At 45.5% G+C, this 26222-nt stretch overlaps 2 protein-coding genes across 4 annotated transcripts; one reads left to right on the top strand and one right to left on the bottom strand.

Annotated features, from left to right (window-relative positions):
- Positions 1-82: 82 nt before the first annotated feature.
- Positions 83-20054, bottom strand: INTS14 (integrator complex subunit 14). Of its 3 annotated transcripts, XM_058846701.1 has the most exons (14): positions 19652-20054; positions 15311-15610; positions 14919-15055; positions 9126-9400; positions 7851-7958; positions 5884-6039; positions 4778-4896; positions 4229-4371; positions 3419-3511; positions 2779-2923; positions 2392-2525; positions 2172-2290; positions 1730-1795; positions 83-910 (listed from the first exon to the last, which is right to left on the bottom strand). In XM_058846701.1, the coding sequence occupies exons 4-14, from the start codon at positions 9345-9347 to the stop codon at positions 659-661; spliced, it is 1557 nt and encodes a 518-aa protein (XP_058702684.1). In that variant the 5' UTR covers positions 9348-9400; positions 14919-15055; positions 15311-15610; positions 19652-20054; the 3' UTR covers positions 83-658. The 3 variants fall into 3 exon arrangements, with proteins under 3 accessions (XP_058702684.1, XP_058702685.1, XP_058702683.1); XM_058846702.1 differs by lacking the exon at positions 14919-15055; XM_058846700.1 differs by lacking the exons at positions 14919-15055; positions 15311-15610; positions 19652-20054 and adding an exon at positions 9508-9835.
- SLC24A1 (solute carrier family 24 member 1) lies at positions 12692-26222 on the top strand. Its single transcript, XM_058847009.1, has 8 exons — positions 12692-14009; positions 15043-15217; positions 21160-21243; positions 22887-22987; positions 23592-23789; positions 24152-24241; positions 25087-25253; positions 25866-26222. The coding sequence occupies exons 1-8, from the start codon at positions 13056-13058 to the stop codon at positions 26113-26115; spliced, it is 2019 nt and encodes a 672-aa protein (XP_058702992.1). The 5' UTR covers positions 12692-13055; the 3' UTR covers positions 26116-26222.

Here is a 26222-nt window from a genome sequence, read left to right as displayed (position 1 = left end):
GAGAACTTGAGTCAAAACACTGAGGTCACTGTTTTGGGCCACAAACCTGGTTGCTATGAAAACAGAACAAATCCAACTTAAATTTTCATGAAGAATTACTCTTTATTTGTATTATGCAAATAAAAAACCATGTGTCCCAAGATCAGGTTATTTTCAGAAACATAAGCACTGCAGTGCAAGTGATAATGCTCAGTACTGTCTGTCAAGTTGGGCATAAAGTCAGGGCCAACACCCCAAAATCAGCTCTGTATCTGATCTTGCAGGGTGCTCCTCACACCTTGCTTTGGACTAATCAAGTTGATGTTTAAAGTCTAGTAGCTGCCTTTTAGGATACTTTCACCAGTGAGTTCAGTCACATAGTAACTGCATTTTGGGGAGGCCAAAACCCAAGAGCTGCCTCCAGAGGCATTTTTTTTCTCTCCTCACATGTACCAAGTAACTTCCACCCATCATCCAACACCATCACTGGGTTTGGGACACTTTCCACAGTTTCCAGGTCTGACTAAAAGCCACCACAAACAAGCTACTTTTGTTTAGAGAGCACTGATGCAAAACTTCCCCGTTTGGATACGAAGTTCTTCAAACAGTGATTGAACAGGCCCTAAAAAGTAAACAGAATAAAATTTGAACCCTCTAGAGAAGCTCCCAAAAGGAGACTTCACATTCTCTCAGTGCTGCTACTGGAAAAGTCTGTCTGCAGAGGAGCAATGTTGTGATCATAGGCAGCGTATTCCGAGGCTCCAGTACTTGCCACTTTGAGCTGCTGGGCCGCGTGCGAGAGCTGGAAGGCGGCGTCGGGGTGGGCGGTGTCGGGGAGCAGGGTGCACTCCCTCTCCAGCATGTCTGCCACTCCCTTCAGCAGCTCCAGGAAGCCAAAGGCCAGAGCTGCCTTGCGCAAACGATTCAGCTCCTGCAAAGACACAAAACCCCTTTTAAAGCCACTCCAAGCCTCGACATCAAACGTGGGTTTCTTGTATCTGTTTTTAAAGGTGATGTTACTCACAGTGCAGCTGCTGGAAACTGCCCAGCTGCTCATGGATAGAAAATCAGGGCTGAAGATAACAGTGGTTTTCCTTTGATCCTTTCCTATAAACCTCCACTTCTTCCTTCTGTGCATTCAGCTATTGTACCTGCCTGCTTTGTCTTGTCCCAGCAGGGCTCCAGCTTAGGCTTCACTGACTGTTTAACCACAGTGTCCAGTAAAATGTAGATACATTGATTTTTCTTCCCTATAAGCTGAACAGTGCTTATGTGCACTTAGGCAGGGTATTCATTCATCAAGTCTCTGGAGGCTGCACTACCAAACTGCTTCAGCACTAAGCCTGCAAAAGGAATAATTACCTCCAGCTACAGTCTGGTTATGGATCATTATGGTGTGGTCAAATGTGCCTGGAACTTTTGTCTTTCTCTGCTTCAGTTGTAGATAAAATGAAGATGACATTTTCAAGATTCAGAATGATATCTGTATTGCTATTCCTCTCTGATCCCTCAGTTAATTTCTGACTGGACAACAGCATAGAAGTTTCACCATGGAAGTAGTAGAGGGACACTTGTAGACATGACACATCTATGCCAGAAAATGTAGTTCCAGACCACTGAAATGAGACCCCCTTGTCTCACCTAACCGGTCTGTGCACTGCAAGCCTGCACAGAACACACAGGGGTTCCTCTGTCAAAAGCAAAACCATCACTATGGATCAAACTTAGGCCAGCCTGGAATGTTACTCACTTTATAGAAGGTTTGTGTTTTTTCAGGGAGTTTCCTTGCATTTCTCAAGATCTTCTGTACATCCGTCTGCAGAAAAGAGGGAAAAAAAAATCCAAAAGTCTTGGCAGCTTCTGGGGGAAGCTGCAGAACAACCCCCAAACTCCATGGATAAATTATTCTGACCACTGACAAGACTGCAGCTCACAAAGGCTGAAATATAACTGGCAATTATACTAAATCCAATAAACCAAGCCAGATGCTCCACTGGAGACACAGCTCTCATTAACCAAGCTATGCTTTCTGATTGCATTTTAATCATGACATTGTAAAGAGGCAGTGTTTATAAAAATGAAAGAAAAGCAATAAAGCAATTACATTAAATGGGCAAGACATGCACAGACTGCAGTTCCTGCTGAGATGACTCCTGCTGCTCCAGGTAAAGCAGCACAACCTGGATCATTACCTGGAGGCCACTGGGTTTGATCCAGACAGTGACATTCTGAGCGTAGCTGCGCTTGTTCTTGGGCTGCAAAGGGAAAGGGCTCTTATTGTCGTCCTCCCCATAAGGGTTTTCTTTTGCATCTGTGAGAAAAAAAAATTATAGGCTTAGCAACTAAGAATTGTCAAGATCATTCACACAACACTGAATGTGTAAGAATTATTCAGAGGAGTGTGACCAGTACCTGAAATGGGGCCAAGCTGTGCCATCTTCCCCAGCCATGGAAGGGGCTCAGGACCAGGTTCAAAGAGTGACATCATGAGGTTTGATTTCTTCTTGCTATCAGCTTGTGAATAAAGCATTCCATACCACTCTGGCCTGTGGAAAACAACAAACCCTCAAAGGCTGAAAATCTTCCACCCCTCTGCCTAGAATATGCCACCCTCTCACTGTGTGGAGGCTCAATGTTTGCAATTTGTACTGACAGAAACAAATCTGCAATTAAAAATCCACAGCTTAGTCTAGCAGAGCAGAGTTCTGCAGAGAATACAGATATAAATAAGCATAATTTATAAATAAAGCCTAAATGAGCAAAGTAAGAGATTTTTTAGGCAGACATCCAGCTCCATACCCCAACTGGACGAGAGCCACCATGCCTTCCACTTTCAGGCTGCCATGTAATAAAACACAGAAGTTGGGGATTTTCCCAGCAATCTGATTAGCTGAATTCTCATCTTCAGTGTCATCTGTGATCCCAGGTCCCACCTCATCCCCCTCTGGGGAAGAATCAAAGCAAACAAAGAGAAAACATGAGAATAAATTCAAACACACGAGTTCTGTTTCCATGACACCACCCTTTACTGTTTGCCTGTAAGAGTTAATTAATACTTTTGTAGAACAAACAGCTGCAGAATGAACTGCTTGGGCAAAGTGGCACAATAATGATACATAAATATTCCACTGCACTGTACTCAAAGGCATTAAATATTCATCTTGCACCACGTATTTCATGGCTCATTATTATTCTGAACTGTAAGTTTAGCATGTTCTATTAATAATGATGTTGTAAGGACCCTGGTCCCTCTATGGAACTTCACAAAGAACACAGTATGCAAAATAAGAGAGCCTGTGGTCAAGGTTTTAATTTTAATGCAATCAGACAAATATGACATCTGGTTGGGAAAAAGCAAAAAATCCTGTGCTTCCAGTCTAAACCACATTACAAGGGCAGCTTAAAGTAGTTTTTGCTGAAAAAAACCCAACTTGCTCACCTCTGTTAAGTGCAATGGGCAGTACCAAGTGTCTGGACAAGACAGGAGGGCTGGAAATGTCAGCAATATCTACAAACCCAACAATTTCTAGATCTGCAGGGAGACAACAGATTTAAGACTGTTTTAGTCATATTTGGAAATAACTGAAATTTATTTAGAGGCAATTTAACATCTCCAGTTCTTACAGCACCAGGTTTTCTGAAGCAAAGACTAAAGGTAGAACAAGAGAACCCAAACTCAACTGGAATGTAAAGGTGTTAATAAGTTAGAAACACATAAACCACACAACTTTTGGAGACGACTATCAGCACACACAGACTACTGCCCATGAGCTGTGCTGCTGGACAGTTACAGAACTGGGCACTTTGATATTTACACTGTACACAATCCACTGCTGTCTTATAAATTCCAAAAGACAAAAACCAAACACCTGCTGCTCATGGGAGCTGTGTCCACTAATGGGAGGGCTGGGAAGGCTTTTCTTTGCACAGTAGTTTTTAAAAATAATTTCTCCTCCCTGAAAGTTCTGGGGGTGTTCATGGAAAGCAGCCTGTGGCTGTCTTCCAGACTCTACCCCTAGAAATTGGCACCCTCAGCTCTGAAAGTGACTCTACCCTACTCCAGCCCCTTAACCAGGTACACATGGATGAAGTAGGATGGTATTTTTGTCCCCACATACACCAAAAAATTACACAATCAGATCCTTCAGCGATAAAGTGGATGAAGCAATAACTACACAGAATGAGAGGTGGTAGTGAAACGGCAGAAATCAAATGGATTTTAGTAAAAAAGCAATCAAAGATTTATTACCTGTATTAATTGCTTTAGGAATGGGGTCTATTTCCTCATCTATAATGAAAGGTTCTGGTCTGGGAAATACTTGCACATCAGATGTTAAGTGGCCACACTTGAGGACAGCATGGAATGGTGTATAAGCCAGGTCTATTAGCTTTCTAGAACACAGTTATTAAGGAAAACATAATACATATCAAATGAAAATAGTTTGTCTAAAGCACACTAATTTAAAATTACAGTTAATTAAATAGTTCTAGTGTTGCTAAACTATGAAACAAAGCAGCATTATTCCACTCATGGCAAATGAACAATAATTATGGAAATTGCTGTCTTCTATCTGCCAAGCATAAACAGATGCTATGGTTTGGTTACAATGACTAAAATAAATATTGACCAGAAGCAGTGAAGGCTGAGATGAAATTACAGTTAAAAAGAACGTAAAATAAAATAAACCCAGTTTAATTAGAACATCTCATATCACCAGATTTCTTATTGTATTTGTTTTCCTTTTGAGATACCATCTGGGGACCTTCCCAAAGGTCTGTTATCTACAAGTGTGCTCACCCAAACATGGACTGCACATTCTTCAGGCACAGGGGGCCATCAATGGTGAAAATCTGCCCTTCCCCATTGTTTAAATCAATGAGCCGCTCCAGGCAGTCTAAGGAATCTGTGCTTTGAAGCTGCAGAAAAAGAAAGGGAAATATTTTTCTTGAGTGTTCTTTTTATCCTCTTTTGTACTAACCAGTATTTTTAAAGAAAATATACACAACACAGCAAAAAGAATCTGATTGGATGCTCCCATGATTTTTTGTTCTCTCCTTTTCAAATAAACCAACATTCTTTGTCTCCCGGACAATGTTCTCTTATTACTTATCAGAGATAGATGATTTAAAACAAATATTTTCCCAGTTATTTTGAGATGTAAACAGTACTTCAATCCACCAGTTTAATCAAAAGGATCATCCTTGACAGAGACCATAAAGCTGAGATCTAATTGATGCCTAAGCAGAAAACCCTTCTGTGAAGGACACAAGAATACAGGTGTCAAATCAAAAGCAGTGCTATTAATAAAACTTAATCTAAGGAATATTAGTCAGATAGGCTTCTTTTTAAACACTGTTTATGCAGAAGAATTCTAACTTCTGTGAAGATTTTTAAAGCTGGGATTGAAATTTGCAAGAGAAGGAGAAAGGAGGAAGAAAATGAACACATTTCCTTCAAAACTAAGGAAAGCTGGTTTGAGCACTGGCTTGGAGACTTCAGTTTTCCCCTCTCACATTTCTGCATACAGCTACTGTGTTTTAAGTGTTGAGCATCTTTGCAACACAAGTCATTTATTCAAGAATTTAACTGTAGATAAAGAAGAGCCCCAAAAGCATTCAATGTAATTAATGCAGTAGTAATATAAACAGAGAAATTAAAATTTCATAATATTCCCCAGGGACAAACTGACACGATTCATAAAGATTATGGTAATAATGCAGTAGCAGTAGATAATAATAATAGTGCAATAATAAACCTTAAATTCTCTTTCACCCAATAACTAAGCACCAGAACGTCAACTAAACCTTAAGCACAAGAATATCAACGCAATGTTTTGTGCCGACCTGGTAGTTAGTTCAGAGAAGACCAACAATTATCCAATGCAACAAAGAATAAGCCCTCACCTCCTCCAGGTTGGCCATGCACATGACGTAGAGCTTGGACGGGAAGGGGAAGGGCAGTGGGAACCTGTTGCTCTCGCTGCGCTGGCTGTGAGTAGCCAGGGAGTGGCGCAGGGAGCCTCTGCCGATGCCCAGGCAGCCGTCGGTGACCAGGACAACCTGCAGGGACCGGGACAAGTGAGCCACTTCCCGCTGCACCGGGCACCTGAACACCCACACACTGCAGGAGCCTTCCTGCAGCACCACCGGGCTCCCACCGAAAATCCCTGCTCCCCCCGGATTCCCTCCACCAAACTGAGCAAAGAACTGCGAGTGAAATTTCCAGAAAAATCCCTACATAAAGGAGAAATTGAAGGTTGAACCCTCATGATTTACATGGTGTGCATGGTAAAGAAACGTTTTCTTGGCATTAGGTTAAGTGCACTAAAATGTGAATCTCATACATTTCATTTTTAAGTGTACACTAGAAGAACAGTGAGTACACAGCCAAAAAACAGCCTCTTGTTGTTGGACTCAAGGATTCCAAGTTTGTTTTCAGATGGATGATAAAGCCCATTTCTTCTGCAGAATGTGGAGAGCAACTCAACTTCCACTAGAAGCCACAGAAACCTCGAAAAAGGGTGGTAGTATTAATGATCTTAATTCTTTGCAAATGCAGCTGCAGTATGCTCACATTTTGCAGCAGAACTACTACAGCAAAAACACACACTTTTCCATTCAATTGCACATCCAGAGTCAATCCTTGTGGAAACCTGCACTAATTACAGTGAATAATGGGATTATTTACACTCAGCTGTGACCTAATCACTTCCAGAGGAGTAAAAGAGCTGCTCCTTCAATGCCGCATGGCAACTGCAGGCATGATTTCTGGCTGGTAGGTAAGGAACACCAAATCCAATTGAAACTCCATGTGTAATTGCTACATCCAGATTTGTATTCTCCCTTCATCCTCAGTCTCTCTTGCAGTGTCCTCAGGACTGGTGCTCACCAGTGATGTTTTCCAATACCCCAAGGCTGCACAGTCCATTCCCCAGTGCCCTCCACCACCCCAGCAGCTGAAGTGCCAGTAAAATGAGCTATGACACAAATGAGAGACAAAATCGTTGAGGTCTAATCTCTGCTTTGTTTTCACATCTTTCTTGTTCTTTGCTTTGAATGTTTTTTGCTGTCCCAAGGTGTCTTTTGGCTGTGTTGGATGATGAAGCACTGCCTAACCAATAAACCTCTATCCTTTTTCTCCTTAAGGAATATTGCTTCAGGCATCTTCCCAGCTCACTGAGCTGCAAAATTACTGAACTTAAATGTCTCAGAAAACTGAGAGTTAAAAGCAAACTCTGCCATAACAGGCAGCAGATTTGGAAGGCTGAGAGCCTGGAGGGCTGAACGGGGTGTGTGAGCAGCTGCATGGCAAATGACTCATTTCGGAGAGAAGTCAGATCAAAACACACTCAGCAGCAGCCCCATGCTGTTGGATGAGAGCTGGAATTATTACAAGCCCTGGAAACCATCAGAGACTACAGGGGAGAAGCTCCTGCATGTGTGACTTTACCCTTTCCAAATGGAGTGAGGCTCCTGGGGCAGCAGATTGCATCCAGATCAAACACCAGGCCCGCACAACAGTGCTCCTGAGCCTCATTTTATAATCCACTGCACTACAATAACACATTGGGCAGGAAACAGTCTCATTTTTTCTTGCTGCTGAATATTTTTAGAAAGATCACCTTCTGTTCATATTGCAGGTTTAGCCAAAATAATAATTTTTTGTGTTTTTGCAGCACCAACATGCCTGAGACTATTCAAATCTCTCAAATTACATTTACATTTCTATCTACAGTTTACAGGCATAGAATCAATCACAGAAGCATAGGATGGTCTGGGTTGGAAGGGGTTTTAAAGATCACCAAGTTCCAATCTCCCTGCTAGGGATAACTAAACATGCAGTGAACTTCAACCAGTGAAATCAGCCATACCTGGCAAGGAATTGCTGCCCCCCATTCCTGCTGGACAATATTGCAAACCCCCAGCAGCGCCGACTCCAAACAGGTTTTGTCATAATCATCCATGTTGCTCAGGGCTTCCTGCAAAGACAAACACCACAGTCACTGCTGGGGGAATATCCCTGCCAGGAGACACCCAGCAGTTACTCATGGCTTTGAAGGAACTGTGATATTATCAACACAGCTCTTAAAGAGTGAAAAAACACCTCTGCGTGTCTTAAAAGAGTGAAAATCTGAAGCAGCATCTAATGGGAAACATTTAGCTGAGAAAATCCTCGCAGGTGTCAGAGCAGCTCCCACTTCTCAGAGATTGACAGAGACCACAAGGAGTTTGTCTCACAAAAACTCTTTGCCAGAGAGAGAGTAACCAACCCAAAACTCGTACCTGCATCCATAAACCAGCTTTTCTCCTAGAAGTGAAAACCTCACACTTAACACAGCAGCAGCAGGGTGCAGCTGTGAGGTGAACTTGGTAAAGGAGCCTGGTTGGGCTTCTGGCTTGCAAAATTCCTCACATGAACTCTTAGGGAAGTGGTAATAAATCAGTGAGGATGCACTGGCACTCACCTGCTAAACTGCAAACATGAGAGAGAACAGCTTTTAAAATCTCTTTGCCCAATGGGCAAACCTAAACCATGGTGCCCTGTGACAGCAATGTGTCATTTCCTCCTGCATGTGAGGCTCAGAACAATTTTTACTGTTTACAATTTAAGTTTAAGGCTCCAGTGCCTTACTGCATTCATGCTGAATTTCCCTCTTGAATTTTCTCCTTTCCATTTCTTCCTCCCAATTTCCTACCACATCTGTAGCCTAAAATCACTTAATCTCACTCTTGCACTGTTTTGACTTCTACACACTCTCAAGAGCAGCTTTTCTCTACTAAATAATTCGACTCAAAGCCTTTCTAAATGGTCTTGTTGGCTGCATTGTTTATCAAAACCAACAGCTACACAAAAACAGGGACATCACAGAACCACTTGTAGGGTTTCATCAGGCAGCCCTTCCCTCCATCCCATGTTAGAGTCAATCAGACACACCCCAGTGCTCACCCGCAAAGGTACAACTGCAAAGTTCAATGTTTCAAACACACTGATTTCACCTGCCCTTAAAATAAGGACAAACCCACTCAATTCAAGACGTTGTGCACAGGGTGATGCCAAATCACAGTTTCACCGTACTTGGGTGGTGCAACTGGCAGATTTTTTTAAAATGTCCACGGTTTATTGCTTTAGTGTTCACACCCCCTACCTGGAGCGTGTTGTAGTCTCTCGTGAAAGGCACCATCAGCTCCCAGAGGGATGAAAACACCACCAAGGCCGTGAACTCCAGCTTGTAGTTGGTGGCCATGTGCTCGAAGAGCATGGTGAGCCCGTGGGCAGCCAGGTGCTTGCGCTGGTACTCCTCGGAGCCCTCCACCGACACCGGCCGCGTCATGGACAGCGACACGTCCATCACCACCACGGTGGGCATGCTGAGCTGCTCCTCCGCCGCCCTCACGGGCGGGCTCAGCCGGGATCACCTGCCTGCAGCGGGACGGAAATTCACATTAAATCATTATCAAAGCTGCACTCCTGGAGCCACGCGTCTCGCCCCCTCACGCTGACCCCGACGAGAAGAGACAATTAATTACCCTCTTCTCCCTCAAAACGTGGGACTGAGCACAGATTAAGTGAATGCACGCTGAACCCCACACAGCATTTCCAGCCGGGTGCAGCGCAAGGCCTGGAGACAGCAGGAGCTGAGCCTCGCTGGGGAAAAGGCGCAGCCCTGCCGCTCCGAGGGCAGTCGGGCAGGGATCCAGCCCTCCCTACAAGCCTTCGCCCTCAGCGGGGCTGTTCCCGGAGCGCTCCCGGGACGGCCCGGGCCGAGCGGCGGCGGCGGGCACGGAGCAGGGCGGCGGAAGGGAAACGCTGCTGCACAGCGCGGCCCGCCGCGCCGCCATGCGTCCGGCACGGAAAGCGCCCCCCCCGGAAGGCGCGAGCCGGGCGGGAAGGGCCGCGCCTCAGACAGCCCGTGAGGGCTGACACCGCGCGGGCCGCGGGAATGTGGGGTGTCCGTGCTGAGGGAATGGCCTGCCCACGGAAAACATGGCGACAAATGATCGCTACGTGTGGAGAAGGGTTTATGGATAAGCATCTCGGCTTGGGCGCTGCGCCTCCTTCTCCCTGTTCTGTACGTGGGAGGCAGTAAACTCCAGTGCCAAACTGGGATGTACTCCTGAAATTGTGTGTTCAGACAACAGTTCGGTTTAAAATTATCAGAGATTCACAGAATAGTTTAGCTGGAAAAGCCCTCTAAGACCAAGAAGTCCCACTATTCCCCCAGCCCTGCCATAAGCCACGTCCCCAGGTGCCACATCCACACAGCTTTTAAATCCCTCCAGGGGTGGGGACTCCACCACTGCCCTGGGCAGCCTGTTCCGATGCTGAACAAGCCTTTCAGTAGAGAAATTTTCCCTAATATCCAACCTAAAACTCCCCATGTGCAACTTGAGGCCATTCCCCCTCCTCCTGTTCCCTGGGAGCAGAGCCCGATCCCCCCCGGCTGTCCCCTCCTGGCAGGGAGCTGTGCAGAGCCAGAAATTCCCCCTGAGCCTCCTTTGCTCCAGGCTGAGCCCCTTTCCAGCTCCCCCAGCCTCTCCTGGGGATCCAGACCCTTCCCAGATCCATTCTCTTCCCTGGACACGCTCTAGCACTTCGATGTCCTTGGCATGAGGGATCCAAAATCAAATAATAATTTTCTAATCCCCCTGTGATAAATCTAGATTAGATCGTTAAAATCTAGATTAGATTGATAAATTGATTAGATTTGATTGTTAAATCCTTGGCCAGAGATGTTACTTCTTCCCCTGTGGAGCTGCACCATATCAGTGTCCCAGAAACATCACAGGCACCATCCCCAGGTACCTGCTCCCTCCCTCTGCCTCAGTGCTCCTGGCACAGGCCCTGGGGGATTTTTCCAAGAGTCAAGGAGTTTTAAACCTCCTTTTGGCATTGCAAAGTAGACACATGCTGGTGGCAAAGACCAGCAGAGCTGCTTGTGTGGCATCTGGCCTGTCAGCCATGGGAGATGCCTCAAAATGCAGCTCCATGTGTCGTATTTAAAAATGTTTATAAATGTGATTTACCCCTCTCCAGTGCCATGAGGTTGATCTGTGTCCATGGCTGGTGCTTCAGTCCAGGAGTTTGTGAAGGGGATAATCACCTGCACTCACAATGGGAAAAACCTGTGGTAGCAGAGATAGACCCAAATCTATACAATACTATTTAATCTTCTTAGGGGCTGTGGGTATTAAACTGGATTGGGAATTCCTCCACTAACATGTCCTTCACACCTGACCCTCTCTTGTTTTAGGACTCTGCCAGCAGAGGAGACATCCTGAAAATGGGATAATTTTCACCTGCCTCTCTCTGCAACAGCGTCTCCCATCTGGCTGTTGAGTACCAAAGAATCTTCCAGCACTACACCCGACCCCTGGAACTCCCCCTTCTCCTGGACAAACCTTTGGAAGGTAGGCTGGGGAGGTGTGTTTGATTGCTTTGGATCTCATGAGACAGGAGGTGAGAAAAGGAGTTTATCAGGAGTTAACCTAAACTTACAAGACTAGAGAAACAATTCCTCTGGTCAGGAGCTGGGAAAGGCTGGAAAGCTCTTAGAACCGATCTTAGCTTTGAGTGTCTTTCTCCTTGCAAAAAAAGTCTTTTAAGCAGTTAATTTTGGAGAGGAGAAGTAAAACCAGTGTTTAAATAGGAGTGTGTGCATAAGTATGTTCTCTCTGTGCCATTCTTTTAACTCTGCTGTCTTTATTAGGGAGTTATTTTCTCATAACATGCAATTTGTTATACCTCTTGTGCAGTTCTGCCATATGTATGTTTATTTTCTTTTTATGCATGAGAACCAAACCTTGTATCATCTATTTATCTAGGGACTCCCATGACCCTCTCTTACTGTTGCCTTAGTGATCCTCCCAACTATTTAAATTAACACTGCCTGTTTTGCAAGAAATTTAGTCTGATAACTTCCCTGGGTGTTATGCAAGAGGGTTAATGTGTGATAACTTGCATGAAGAGCTTATCTGAGAGTGGTTTAGAAAACTATGATTCACATCTGAAGAATAATTCACTGCTAGAGAATAATGTAACATGCCCACTCTGGGCAAAAAAATAATCCATGAAGAGTGTCATTCTAAGGTAAAATATTCAAGCAGTGCTGAAGGGTAAATTCTGTCCAGCCCCAAATCCCTGTCCTTGTACTGTCACAGCTGCAGGCACTGTCACTCTGGCATTTACAATTTCTCTTCCATTCTAAATGTTGTTCACATAATTATGCAAGATATGCTAATTACCCCTAATAAAAGGTATGATTAGAATTCCACTTTGCCAGTTCTGATTCCTACAGAAAGCCCTGAAAAGATGTAGTCATAGAAACAAATGGCTGCTCAGCACCCCCAGTTTTACTAGAACCATGTTTTCTTCACCCTCTGCTCAAACTGAAGGAAAAACCTCACCCTTCCTTGGATGGTTTCCTGGGGAGTGAAAGGCTGGAAAGCCATGGACCAGCATCACTGGGAACTCTAAACCAGTTTCCATCCTCCTGAGGTTATTTTGGTGAATAAGTTGGTTTAGAAGGGAGGTTTGACCATCTTGGTCTTGTCTTCAGGGCATCATTTCTAGCAATTTAAAGTTGGTTCCTTGACAGGAGCCATATCCACTCATCCTGCACAACACTGACACACTTGATAAAACTACAGAATAACAACTGGACTCTGGTAAATGCAGTCCTTAACAGCTCCTGGATATGGGCATTGGGTGGAATCAGAATTCAGCTTGTATTGGATTGCCTCAGCCAGCTCCTCTCTATTAAGCCAGACATTTGATTATTAATAAGCATAGCTTACAATAATATTTAAAAAATAGACTGTAACCTGGATCTAGATCTCTCTTTACTCATTTAAGTCCATTTCTTTTTATTGAAAAATAGACAAGCAGTCAGTGAAGTGTTGCTCCCCGAATGGTGAAAAGTTGCAGTACTTTGTTTTTCACAGCAGATTTTCTTTTGCAGGGTTCCCCATATTGTGCTGTGCAGTTCCAATCCTGATGCTCCAGATCATCAAACTGCTGAACAAGTGAAGTCTTCAGTGGCTTCTGGACACGGCTCTGGGTTTTGAAGCTTTGGGAAATGCATTTACCACGGAGGAGGCGGCTACGGAGGAACCGAATCCTGTTCTTGCTTGCCATAGTGTTGCTCCTCTCTTTCTACCAGCTCCAGTTAAGTCCTTCTGCCCTTCCAGCATCACACAGAGCCCCCCAACCCACAGACCCTGTCAGAGTGATCTCCAGGGACCTCCCCAGCAACAAGACTTCTCTAAGAGGCAATGCCACAGCACCCAAAATAAGGCACTGTATCTATGTGGATCCTGAGCCAGCTGTGCCCATCACCACGTCAGTGGGTACAACACCACAGCAAGAAAATGCCAGTGAAAGCTCCCCAGATGAAAAACCACCCTATGAGTCCAAAGGAGAATATCCCCAGGACCTGTTCAGTGTGGAAGAACGCAGGCAAGGGTGGGTTGTACTTCACATCTTTGGCATGATGTATGTATTTGTGGCCTTGGCCATAGTGTGTGATGAGTATTTTGTCCCTGCTTTGGGAGTGATCACTGAGAAGTTGCAGATCTCTGAAGATGTGGCTGGAGCCACCTTCATGGCAGCAGGTGGATCAGCACCAGAACTCTTCACGTCCCTCATAGGTGTCTTCATCTCACACAGCAATGTCGGCATCGGTACCATTGTGGGCTCAGCAGTGTTTAATATCCTCTTTGTCATTGGCACCTGTGCCCTCTTCTCAAGGCAGATACTCCACCTGACATGGTGGCCCTTATTTAGAGACATCTCATTCTACATTGTAGACTTACTGATGCTCATCCTGTTTTTCCTAGACAGTGTCATTGATTGGTGGGAAAGCCTCCTTTTACTGACTGCCTATGCCACATATGTGTTCACCATGAAACAGAACGTGTTCCTAGAGCAATGGGTGAAGCAGGAGCTGAAAAAGAAGCTAAATGCTGTGCAGGCAGCATCAGCAGAGCATATGAAGAAGGTTGGTGTCCTTAGAGTTCAGAGGGCAAGCTGGAAATAACTTTCTAGTGTAAACCACAAAGTAAAACTGCATCTCCTTCACAAAGCAGATAGTCATACCTCAGAATACAGGTACTGGTCAATGATTACTGTTTTAAAATGGGGGAAATGCAAACTAGAGAGAGTCTAAGAAATTAGAGAACATCACTAAAAGGGAGTTCTACCTGTGCAATTACTAAATATCTCTTAGCTGCTTTCAAAGATGTGTGTGGGATTTTGCTTGGTTGTTGTAAAGGAGTTCCAGAAAGAACACTTGCAGGAACACATTCTTGGTCTGAGAATAAGATTAGGCAATTCTGGTAAACAGGGGGGAAAAGGCCTCTGTCCCAGCCTCTTTCAACTGAGAGATGTTGGAGGAAATTCTGTCTGCAGGTACAGGAATCAGTTGTGAGTCTGCCCCCAGGTGCCTGCATCCTCACTGGGAGGCTGAATCTTGGACCTTTGTGTCACTGTGCCACTTCCCCAGAAGCAGCAGCCTGAAGGATCATTAGATCCTGAAGCAGCAGAGGGGATTGTTCACTTCTGTTCTTCCTTGCTTGTGGACAAGCACTAGGGCAGTTGTAGATGATGGAACAATGAAGCCACCAGATGTGAGGAAGCTGTAGGTAGGTCTGAGCAACTTTACAGGGATCTGAAGTCATGGTATTTTGAATTTCTCCCCGTGTAGGTCATACATAAAGGTGTCATCTCCTGTGCCAAGAAACCTGGACCAAAGTCTGTATCACATCAGGCACAATGGCCACAGTTTGCTTAAGAGGACACCTGGCTGAGTCCTATCCTTAAAGGAATTTTTATAAAATTTAAGAGACAGCTCAGGCTTCCCAGGTGGATTTAACTAGAAGAGTGCTACTCATTCTGTGCTATAAAACAGGCATATAGAAATTCAGAAAATGACTCTTCTTACCTGGTTTTGTGACCAAATTTCTTCCTGGGCTCTCACAGCAGGGGCTGGCGGGGTCTGTCCTTTCCCATAGCAAACACTGAACAGCTTATTCCTCTGCTGCTGTTGAATTGCTGCTCTGTGGCCTGGAGAGGCCTTGCCTGATGTAGAGGACAAAGAAGCTGGAACTGACTGGCTTTGTGCCTTCCCACAGCCTGGAGCAGCCCTGCAGCGGGGCAGCAGCTCGGCCTCCCTGCACAACTCCCAGATGCGCAGCACCATCGTCCAGCTCATGATCCGCACCCTGGACCCCCTGGCAGAAGGTGAGTGGACGTTCCACACCAGAGGGCCTTGGGTTCACAGCCCTGAATGGTTTCACTGGGAATACAATCAGTATTTTGGGGTCAGCAACTCACCTGTGGGGTGCAGCTGAGTATCACAGATGGTGTCAGGTGAGGGGAGCTCTGTGACAGTGGGATGTGCCCCTTCTGATCATGTAACTGGCAAGGACAAGCACTTCGTATTTTGGTCCTACTCTTCCTGTGCCAAGCTGGTTACTGCTGTGGTGGCAGCTGCTGCTGCTGGAGTTCCCTGGAAGTGGTGACATTCCAATCCCTGCTGTGTCTCTGACTGCAGGGACAGCAAACGTGAGTTACCAGCTTCCTCCATTCCAGAGCACATTCCGTCTTCCTCTTAGCTCAGATCTCGTCCCAGCCCTGAAACAGCAGCACAAAAAGAGTTAAAAACCCTTGAAGAATTATCTTTTTGACAGTGGTTAAAAGCCCAGCTGAGATTCTAATCATGATGGTGAGGCTAATTCTCTGTGATTCAGGCTGACACCTCTAAAAGCCCACCTGCACTACCGTATCATCACTGCTATGGCAAAGTGTGCCCACAGCCCTGTGCAGGCAATGGGCCTCTCCAGGTCCAGGGAAGGACCAGCTCAGGTCCAAGACCTCTTTTAAACTGCCCAGGGTGCAGAGAAGCCTCATCTCCTGACAGACCAGGGTCTTTGTACACAGGCTTTTAACATGTTTCTTTATATTAACTTTAATCCAGTCACACTGTGGAGGTTCATTTTCTGAGAAATAGTGAAGAACATTAAGAAAAGATGTTTTTTAAGATTTTCCTTCCTAGCTCAGCTCATGCCCCACCCCTCCACTGCCCTACTTGTTCTAAAGAGATTATCTGCTGCCCATTGAAAGAGAGACTGAAGCTAAGCAGATCAACACCTCTAGTGTCCCTCACAGAGGTTACAAAGAGGACTCTCCAGATCAGAATCCCAGTTGCACAAACTGATCGAGGGAACAAAGGAGGTTGGAGGAGGATGGCAGGGCAGATCAGTGTCTGCTTTGACAGATTCTAGTGAAAGCACCCAATGTGTTATGAGCAGTAGCCTAACAAGAGCCAGACTCATCAGGGTTTGCTCCTTGCCGCCTGTGCCTCCAAAAGGTTGTATCAACAGCACCAGGATAGACCCAAAACCTTCCAAGAGGATGTGTCATTGCCTTGAGCATCAGAAAGTGCCAGAATTGAGGGGCTGTTGTCACTGAGAGGCTTCCCAACACCTTCTCACCCTTCCCACACCTCTAAACGTCTCTGTGACAGATACTGTGCAGTATCTGTCCACCCCAGGTCACCACAATCTTGGCTTTCTGGTCCAGGTTGGTTCCCTGGTGAAACTCTGGGACCCCTCAGCAGGAGAGTTGTGGGGGGCTGAGGTTGGCAGCCCAGGCCAAGGAGAGCCCCAGCCAGTTCAGCCCAGAATAGGCTGCTGGGAGCTTCCCATGCAGTTGCAAGTCCTTGCTGAAGAGGCTGCTGTTCCCAGGCCTTGTGAATATGGAAAATACAGAACTGGGGGACCAGTCTGGATCTTCTCTCAAAGAGAACTTCCCACTCATTACATAGAATCATGGACTCATTTAGGTTGAAAAAGACCTTTAAGATCATCAAGTCTGACTGTTCCCCCATCACTGCCAAGGCCACGTGTCCCCAGGTGCCCCATCTACAGATCCTTTAAATCCCTCTGGGGATGGTGACTCTCTGTGCCAGGGTTTGAGAACCCTTTGGGTGCAGAAATCGTTCCTGATACCCAACCTAAGCCTCTGCCGGCGGCCCGGCAGGGTGCGAGTTCTGCGTGTGTGCGGCAGCCACTAGATGGGAGTGTGACCGTGTGTATCTGGGTCTGAAACCGCAGGCACCGTGCAGGCACGGGCTGCAACAGCTTCTCCTGAAGGTTTTTATTTCCTAGACCCTTTACTTGGGTCTAGTAAATTAGGAATTAATCTAGGAAATTAGGAATAAATCTAGGAATTAATGGCAAAACCTCTGCCTCGGATATGTTCCTGCTCCACTCAAGGCTGTGAGAAAAGAGACACCGCCTTATAAAATATAAGAATAAATAACTGATATTACAACAGCTCAGCACTCAAAAAAATCAAAGAGCCCAGGTGCCAAATCCTGTGTGCCTTGTATGAGATACTCCTTAATCTGATAAATTCCTACCTGAAGAAAAGAGAGTCTGGAGAAAAGGAATTTATGCGTAAACTGAGAAACCTAAGTGGCTTAAGGAGCTTGGCCAAAGAGATGGAATGACATCCCAAGGAAGGATCTGAAAAAGGAGTTGAAGCTGCCAAGGCATATGAGGACTTGTGTTCTGATGTGTTAATAGTTCCTAGTCCTGTATTAACAGCCCTGCAGCTCTGTGTGACACTGGGGACAGCTGTGCCTGCTTCCCATGGATCACCAACACCGTCCTTCCCTTTGCAGCGTGTCCAGCACTGTCTGTACCAGGCACATTTCTGTAATTAGACTGACACATAAAAGATGATCCCAAAGCAATTTATCTTTCCCCAAGGGCCCTTGTTCCTTCTTGCCAAGGCCTGTAACATCAGCACTTGCAGCCTGTAGCATTGAACACTCAACAGAAGGAAAAGGTTGCCAACAGTTGCTCAGCGGATCCTCACTGAACCTGCTGCAATCAGGATTCCGTAGGATTTCTTCTTTCGGCTGCCCTCACTTTTTAATGGGGCAGCACAGAAATGGTTTCAGGGCAGCAAGGTCCAAAACATAGAAAAGCTGCCAGCACTGGCTCTCCAAACCCAGATTTCAGGGGCAGAGGTCTTGGAAATGCAAAAGTGTGAAACACAAATCTGCAACATCCCTTGTGTGAAACAAAATTTCTCTTTTGAAGAGTGGATTAAATTCAGAATGTGAGGTTTTTTCTTTTTGTATTAGGAAAGTATCATTACTTAAGTCTTTGTCTCAGGGAGACTACTTGTTTACTTTAGAAGTTCTACTATTTACATGGCATCCTGAATTATATTTTTGATGGAACTTTTTACTTTCAATGTGCCTTTTTTTTAAATTAGGAATTTCTAGCAAGTTTGTTATTTTGTCCTTTTCCCCACTTCTTGTGAAAGTGAGTAGTAGAAGAGCATGAGATCTGTTCCAGATCATCCCATTAGACACCAGAGGGAACTGTTGGGGAATTAAAGGGAGTGAGGATTTTGGAAATGCTGAGGAACTCTCTCACTTCTGAACCTCCAGCCTTACCACCAGACTCTTTAAACTCTAGTCACACAGGGAACAAAGCAGAAGCCACTTTTTTTTTGAATGAAGCAAAAGGCTCTAGCAGAGAGGTTGTCAGAGCTGCCTGCCCTCACTATGCCCCAGTTAACAAAGTAATGATTTTGGAAATTAGACCAGAGCAGTGGGCACTATTGCAGGCTGGAAAGGGCTGAAGGCAGCTACAGCTTCTCCTTGCTTCATTAGCATTCCATCATTTGTTGTAAGAGAATCATGATACAGAGGGGCAAAAGGAATCAGAAGACTTTTTTTTGTACTTCTGCTTTTATACATCAGAATCTCCAAATCCTTCAGGTTCATGCCAAATTGTAAAGAAAAAAATCCTCCCTGCTGATTGTGTTGTCATTCCTGTTAGATTGAATATTAGAGCCAAAGACTGAATTAAATGTAAGAGCCAAATTCAAGGTAGAAGCTCAGCTGCCACCTGAAGTCCATCCTGGATGCTGGCAATTCATAGGACAAGAATTCTCCTGGAGAGCCTCTCAGGGCCACTGGACACAAACATGTCCTGTGTGCCAGGTTCTCAGCCCTGGGGACAGAGCTGCCATCAGTGAATGCCCCAGGGGACTGAGAGGGACACTGCCCTGCACAGCTGATCCAGCACAGCCTGGGCTGAGCCCATGGACATCCTTCCTCCCTGTGCTGACCTGCAGATCTGGCCAGCTTAGAGCCAGCTCTGCCTCCGATCTCAGCCCCTCCTGCAGGAATTGTGTGCCAGAGGAATTACCACCCTTTTAAAGGAGGCTGATCTCATGAGAGCTGGACAGTGGCCTGGGCCTAATCTGTTTATCCTGACAGAGATGCTCCTGGGCTCCACTCAGCGCTCCCAGCCTGAGGCCTGGCAGGGCAGCGAGCCAGGAGCCTGAATTACCATAATCTCAGGCTGAGCCTGACCGCCCTGACCCTGCTGACAGCAGCTTTTGCAGCAGCTTCAGGGAAAAGCCAAACAGAAGGATGCATTGCCCAGTGCTTAGAGGAGACTGGGAGCAAAAGGTCACCCCTGCATTGAGGGATGTGCTTGTGCACGAGCACAGGGGGAAGGAAGCCAACAGTTCACATCCCTCCAGTGAACTGCAGTATTGACAAGGAGCATGGAAGAATCAGGCTCTTGTCAGTCCAGTCAGCTATTCAAAGGAGAAGAAATTATCATTTAGATTAGAAATTCTTACCTGTGATAGTGGTGAGGCCCTGGCACAGGGTGCCCAGAGAAGCTGTGGCTGCCCCTGGATCCCTGGAAGTGTGCAAGACCTGGTTGGACAGGGCTTGGAGCAGCCTGGGATAGTGGAAGTTGTCCATGCCCATGGCAGGGGTGGAATGGGATGGGATTTAAGGTCCCTTCCAACCCAAACCATTCTGGTACTCCATGATCATTTCATCTCAGTCCAACCATTCCAGTTCTCAGTGGAAATTCCAGCTGGTGAAAGATGTTTCTATCAAACAGTAGCTGGAATCTCACTGGAGCAGGACTCATCCCCTGAGGTCTTAATGTCTGAGTTGGGTCGAGTTATTGGACATACAGCAGAATTTACTGGTTTTCACAAGGTCCAGCTCAGAAGAACAGTTCTGCCCACATGGCTGGACCTGCTATTTCTATTATCTCAATGTCACTGTGATTAATAAAGTGGCAGGGCCCTGCCCTTGAGGCATATGACAACAGCACCTTCTGGGTGCGTACGCAACAACACAGTAGATTAAATCAGTGTGATAAAACTTTCAGAGGAAATTAATTTAAAGCCCTGCACACAAGCCAAACACAGCATTGGCCAATTCCTTGTGGCTACTGCCCATGTACAAACCCAGTGACCCTCAGCATTCGGTGTGCAACTCAACAGAGGACATAGATTAGCACAAAATGGAGCTTTTCTTTGAACTCATCCTTGTTCACTTTCACTGAGAGTCAGCAGTAAGACATTTGAGCAAAAAACAACTACAGAGATGCACAGTTTCACAGTTTGCTGTAAACCAGTAAAAATGCAGCTCAGCTGAATAAAGCAGGGCTTGGTTTACAGTGGAAGAAGCCCTCAGCAGTCCCAGAAATAGAGCACCAGACCTGTGCTGGTGAAGATCATCTCTCAGACAGCCTGGACCATGCTGAACTTGGATACCAAGAATTTAGATCAGCTCCAGCAGGAGACACTTGTGTGTACTTAGAAAAAGCAATCATTTTCCAGGGAACTGGAACATAAAAAGCATTATTTTCCATTCTCATCAGGTCCCTGTAAGCAGCACCCTAAAGCCTCTTCAACAGTCACATGGCAGGAGGAAGGTGTCATTTTTAGTTTGCTCATAATCTAGGCCTAGGGAAAAAAAAAATCAATAATCCCTTGGGAACAAGATGATATTGCACCAAAACTCCCCCTCTATTCTTTCTGCATTATTTTCCTATGAAGTACAGATATCATCTGTATTACTGACCTGGAAAGGATTTCTCATTCCTCTAGATTCTCTTTAAATAGTTCCATGTCAAATTGCTGCTGTAATTGCTGTAGCACTAAGCAGTTAAATACAGCAGCTATGACCAAAATCTGGGGGGGTCACAGCCACAACAACCCCTGGGCAGTGCTGGCTGCAGCAGCTGCAGGAGGAAGGGGGCAAGAGCACGTGTGTGGTGGGGGAGGCAGGTCCAGGGGGGCTTTGCAGTGACAGCCCCTGATGATGGTGTCCTTCTCACCCACAGCAAAATTTAAAGACAGGGTTGACATCCTGAGCAACATGGCCAAGGCCAAGGCTGAGACCCTGGAAGGACAAGGCTCCCAGGCAGGTGAGTGCAGGAAGAGCCAGCACTGTTTGCCTTGTTTTGCACTGCAAGCCCTCACCTTCCCAGCTGGCAAAGAAACCCTGGGGTCTAACACAGATTTTGTGCTGTTGCTGGGCACAGATGGCTGCTGTAACAATGCAGCAGAAATCAATCGATGCAGGCGGGCAGGAGCAGCCATCCCCAGGGGAGCTGTTAGTGAGGCAGGGCAGGGAGAGTACAAGGATGGACTGAAATGGCCATGGAACAGTGCAGGAGGGAAATCAGGGCACTGCAGACTGCACTTGGCTGCTGCTGGTCTTTGGTAGACCCTACAAATGAGGTGTTTGTTAAAACAAAGTACCTTCACAGACTTGCAGAAGGTTCCTCCACAGGGAATAATCTACACTGTGTCTGTATCAATTCCAAGGATCTGTGCACCTTTCCTTTAATAGAATCACAGAATCATATAATGGTTTCGGTTGGAAGGAACCTTAGAGACCATCCCTCTTTCCACCCCCTGCCATGGGCAGAGACACCTTCCACTGTCCCAGGCTGCTCCAAGCCCTGTCCAACCTGGCCTTGGACACTTCCAGGGACGGACCAGCCACAGCTTCTCTGAGCACCCTGTGCTAAGACCTCTCACCCTCACAGGGAAGAATTTCTAATCTAACATTTAACCCAGATCTGGCCTCTGTCAGTTTAATATTTTTTGGGGTTTTCTCTGTCACTCCTGACACAAAGGCTGCTTTGGAGCCAGACCTGACCTGTGCTACAACACAGATTTGTGCTGCCAGCAAGGCTGGAGCTTTTGAACACCAAGAAACTTCTGTATGGAAGATCCCAGCTCCACATGACACAGGCACCTGAGCACCTCCCAATGCTGAGCCTCACAGAGGTGAATGATCCCAAACTTGAGAGAAACACTGTTTAAAACCCAAGTAAATTCTTGGTGCTATGAACACTACACTGACTTCCCTCCCTCATCCCTGCTCTCTGTTATCCATATTTCTGCTCTGTTCCCACAGAGGTTTCCTTGTTCCTCTTGGCTATGCAGGTTAATGCAGAAACAGCAGGACACTGCAGTTATTTCCTTGTATGTGTCAGCACTTTCCTATTTGCTTTTGAATACCCACCAAATGGTCAGGGATTAAAATCTGGCAGCACATCCTGGTCATTTCTCAGAAGCCTTAAAGAGTATCAGGTCCCTGGAGAATGCCCTGCTCTATGGAGGGAGTGGGGAGCTGGGGGGAAACCTGAGAAGCAAAGCTTTACATCCTTTCTGGGTTATAAGGATGGTTTTAATACAACCTTCAGCATCTAAAAAGAGACCCAAGAAATGCTCATCAGCTGTTGATGAGGTAATTAGCATTTCCCTGTTACACATGTGCCCCTTACAGCAGTTCTGCATGGAAGGTGAGAGGAGCACCAAGGTCTCGTTCTACTCCAGGTGGGCCAAATTCTGCCCAGATTTACCAAACACAATCACCAGCAGCCAGGAAGGACACACAACAAACCTAAGCAATCTGAGGGGGTTTAACCTGAAATGCCAGCATTGTGGTAGGGAGTTCAGAGCTCCTGCTGGTGACAGGGAAGGTGATGCCCTGGTATCACTTCTGCTGCTCATCCAGGATGACTGAAACCAGCATTTCTTCTTATTGCTTTTGCAGAAGAGGAAAAGAAAACAGCAAACACCATCCAGGTAACTCCTGGCAGTGACTCTGAGCCCAGCAAAGACATGGAGGAGGCAGATGTGCCACAGGATGGACAGGTATCAACATCAGGAGCACAGGCACTACGTGCCATCCAGGCTGATGTTCACATGTACTTTCCTTCTCCCTGCTCCAGAGCTGTTGGGACAGGACCCAACCCGTGTCACTGGCATCTATACATAGGCTCTGTGTGTAGTGGTTTAAAATGCTGTCTGAAACACAAACACAAATTTGGTCCAGATTATGACACCAAGTGATACTGGATAGTATTGTCCCCTCAAATGACTCTTTTGAGGTATCTCTCCAGGGTAAGGGGAAATAAGAGCACCTGGCTGTCCTGTGCTCACCAGCAGACTCTTCTGTTTTGCTCCCCAAATCCCTTTTGAGTGACATTATTTGGCAGTTCCAATGAAAAAAGGTTTTTTAAGGACACAAAATAATTAATTTGTGTCTAAAAGGTGTTTCTAGTTAATGGATGCCCATTAGTTAACAATACACAGGTGCTGGGGTGGGCTGTGCCTGGGTCCTGTCCCACAAGAGCTGTGGCTGCCTTCAGCAGGTTACAAATGTGAGCTCTGCTCAGGTGAGGCCACAGTGAGTAACTGCAGCTGCTTGTTAGTGTGAAAATATATTGGCTTTTTGATTTTTTATCCTGAGGTACAGCCCCCATCAAGCAGTGACACCTCAGACGACAGCAGCTCTGAGAGCCAGGACAGCGATGGTGACAGCACAGAGGGGGATGAAAACAATGAGCCCTTATCTCTGGAATGGCCAGAATCAAGGACAAAACAAGCAATTTACCTTTTCCTCTTTCCCATTGTCTTTCCTCTCTGGAGCACTCTGCCTGACGTCAGAAACCCAGTAAGAATCTATCTTCCTGCTACTGGAGTCATTAACTGAGCTATAGATTTCCTCTGGGCAAGAGTCCCTGGGTCCATTTTTCCATGTCTGGAGTCTTTGCATAGTTGAAGGGCTGTTACTGCTGCAGGGAGTGGGACAGGAGCCCCAGCTGCAGTGTAATGTCATTGCAGAGACTTAATTTAATAAACCACAAATTCTAGCAACTACAGGTCACCTAATCAAGCTGAAAAGCAGCAAACAAAGACCAGGGTCCAACTTAAAGCAATCAATTTGCAGTGAAGTGTTTCAGGTGAATAGTTTTCAATGGGGACTATTAATTTACCTGAAACTTCTCTTTTTCTTTTCAAACTCGATTTCAACAGGAGTCAAAAAAATTCTTTGTCATCACGTTTTTTGGATCCATCCTCTGGATTGCTGCATTCTCTTATCTCATGGTGTGGTGGGCTCACCAGGTGAGAGGTTTTGTTCTCTCTGCAAATCCCCTTTTCAGAACAAGCAGATGGAGAGAGGGGACAGTGTTACTGTGGCATTTTATCTGATGAATTACAGCTGCAGTCATCCATCACAACAGTAGAAACTTTGTTTTGTTAGAACCCAAAAGGGAATTTTTGATTTCCTTTTTTTTGATTTGACAAAGATTCATTCATTTCTGAAAGCTTCCAAGGGAGTTTGTGCATCAGTGAAAGGAAATGCACCATCAAGATTTATCTTAATTCTGACTTTTCATTGATGAATGTTTCTGTGCAGAACATAATTATCCATTACCTAATTAAAATTCTAGGAAAATATAGGTTTTGATTCTGGAAGCTGCTAAATGATCTTCACTCCCCCATGTTAACGTTCACCTGGTATTCTGGGAAATAATACTTCCATCCTGCAGGATCAGCCCCCCATCTGTATTGAGTGATATATTGCACATGCACAGTAGATCTGATCATGCCATAAATCCAAGGACTGTCATTTCCAAAGGCCCTTAGATCTTGCACAGCTGATGTTAAATTTGCAAAGGTAGACAACATCCAGAAGAGGAGGACTGAGGACAGGAAAATTGTGCTGTAGCTGACTTGACCTTGGCTCAGTGCTGGCATCACTGTGCTCAGATTTCCTACACTACAGAGAAAATCCAGAATCAACACAGTAAAATGGCATTTTTTAATCCTATAAAGCAGGAAAATTCTGCCACTTTTATGGACTTGGACTATTTTAACTCAAATATAGCACAAACCCTAACACTGCACAGAGCAATTCTACTCCATGTTCCACTGCTAACAGCCCTACCCAACGTTGTGTTGATCAGGTTGGTGAAACAATTGGAATATCAGAGGAAATTATGGGGTTAACCATACTGGCAGCAGGCACATCCATCCCTGACCTCATCACCAGTGTCATCGTGGCCCGGAAGGGCTTAGGGGACATGGCTGTGTCCAGTTCTGTGGGCAGCAACATCTTTGACATCACTGTTGGGTGAGTACCAGCTCCATGCTAAGAGGAGCATTTCTTCTGAAACACAAAGTTACCTGGTTTGAAACCAAACAGGCCTCAGTTAATTTCATTTTAGCTGTAGTTAAGTGAAGGGAAGCTGAACAACCAGTTCCTTTGGAAGAAGCCCAAACCAAACCCAGCCAGGAAAGAAACACTGTTATAATGCAGCCCACTATCTTCACCCAATTCTGAATCAACACAAAATTACCAGTTTTTCAAAATGCAAGAGACCTTTGGCTAATGTCCAAGCTCTACAGGCAGGAATGTTATCTGGTCACTCAGCTCTTGGCAAAGGTCAGTATCAGTGCCTGCATCTCCCATCCTAAACCATCAGGACATTTCTTTGTTATAGCACACCAAGGCACTTAGGTATTATTTTCAAACCATTTTAGTCTTGGATTGCATTGATAGTGCAAGCATTATCCAAATGCAGTTTTGACAGGAACAACATCCAGTTTAGATTTATGCTGAGCTATATTGAATACAATAATGCATTTTTTTTTCCTGTAGCAGTTTGGAAAAATTGCTTAGTTATGGTAGAGAAAATGAACTGCCTTAAAACATTTATTTCAATTACTTTTCCTTTCCTTGCAGCCTGCCAGTTCCTTGGTTCCTTTTTTCTATCTTCAATGGCCTCAGTCCTGTGGCAGTCAGCAGCAATGGTTTGTTTTGTGCAATTGTTCTCCTCTTCCTCATGCTCCTGTTTGTGATTCTCTCTATTGCTGTCTGTAAATGGAAAATGAACAAACTACTGGGGCTCACCATGTTTGCTCTTTACTTTGTGTTTCTGATCATCAGTGTGATGTTAGAGGACAAGATAATATCCTGCCCAGTATCTGTATGACATATGGACACTTCAAGATGGGTGTGAGGATCCAGCAACATCAAAAGGGGGTTGAGGTAGCAGTTGTTCTACTGAAAAAAAGCAACCAGAATTGTAACAATCTTACT

The sequence above is a fragment of the Poecile atricapillus genome, chromosome 11 (assembly GCF_030490865.1).
Source record: "Poecile atricapillus isolate bPoeAtr1 chromosome 11, bPoeAtr1.hap1, whole genome shotgun sequence".
NCBI lineage: Eukaryota > Metazoa > Chordata > Aves > Passeriformes > Paridae > Poecile > Poecile atricapillus.
The sequence above is the reverse complement of the archived record's forward strand: the minus strand, read 5'-3'. Positions and strand labels throughout refer to the sequence as shown.

Excerpts from the sequence above, each read along its gene's own strand:
- INTS14 (XM_058846701.1), bottom strand. The coding sequence starts at position 9,347 with ATGCCCACCGTGGTGGTGATGGACGTGTCGCTGTCCATGACGCGGCCG. Across the intron at positions 4,372-4,777 it reads AATGTGCAGTCCATGTTTGG|AAAGCTAATAGACCTGGCTT; the intron begins GTGAGCACACTT and ends ACTGTGTTCTAG. Across the intron at positions 2,924-3,418 it reads GCCCATTGCACTTAACAGAG|AGGGGGATGAGGTGGGACCT; the intron begins GTGAGCAAGTTG and ends ATTCTTCCCCAG.
- SLC24A1 (XM_058847009.1), top strand. The coding sequence starts at position 13,056 with ATGCATTTACCACGGAGGAGGCGGCTACGGAGGAACCGAATCCTGTTC. Across the intron at positions 15,218-21,159 it reads CCTGGACCCCCTGGCAGAAG|CAAAATTTAAAGACAGGGTT; the intron begins GTGAGTGGACGT and ends TCTCACCCACAG. Across the intron at positions 24,242-25,086 it reads TGGTGTGGTGGGCTCACCAG|GTTGGTGAAACAATTGGAAT; the intron begins GTGAGAGGTTTT and ends TGTGTTGATCAG.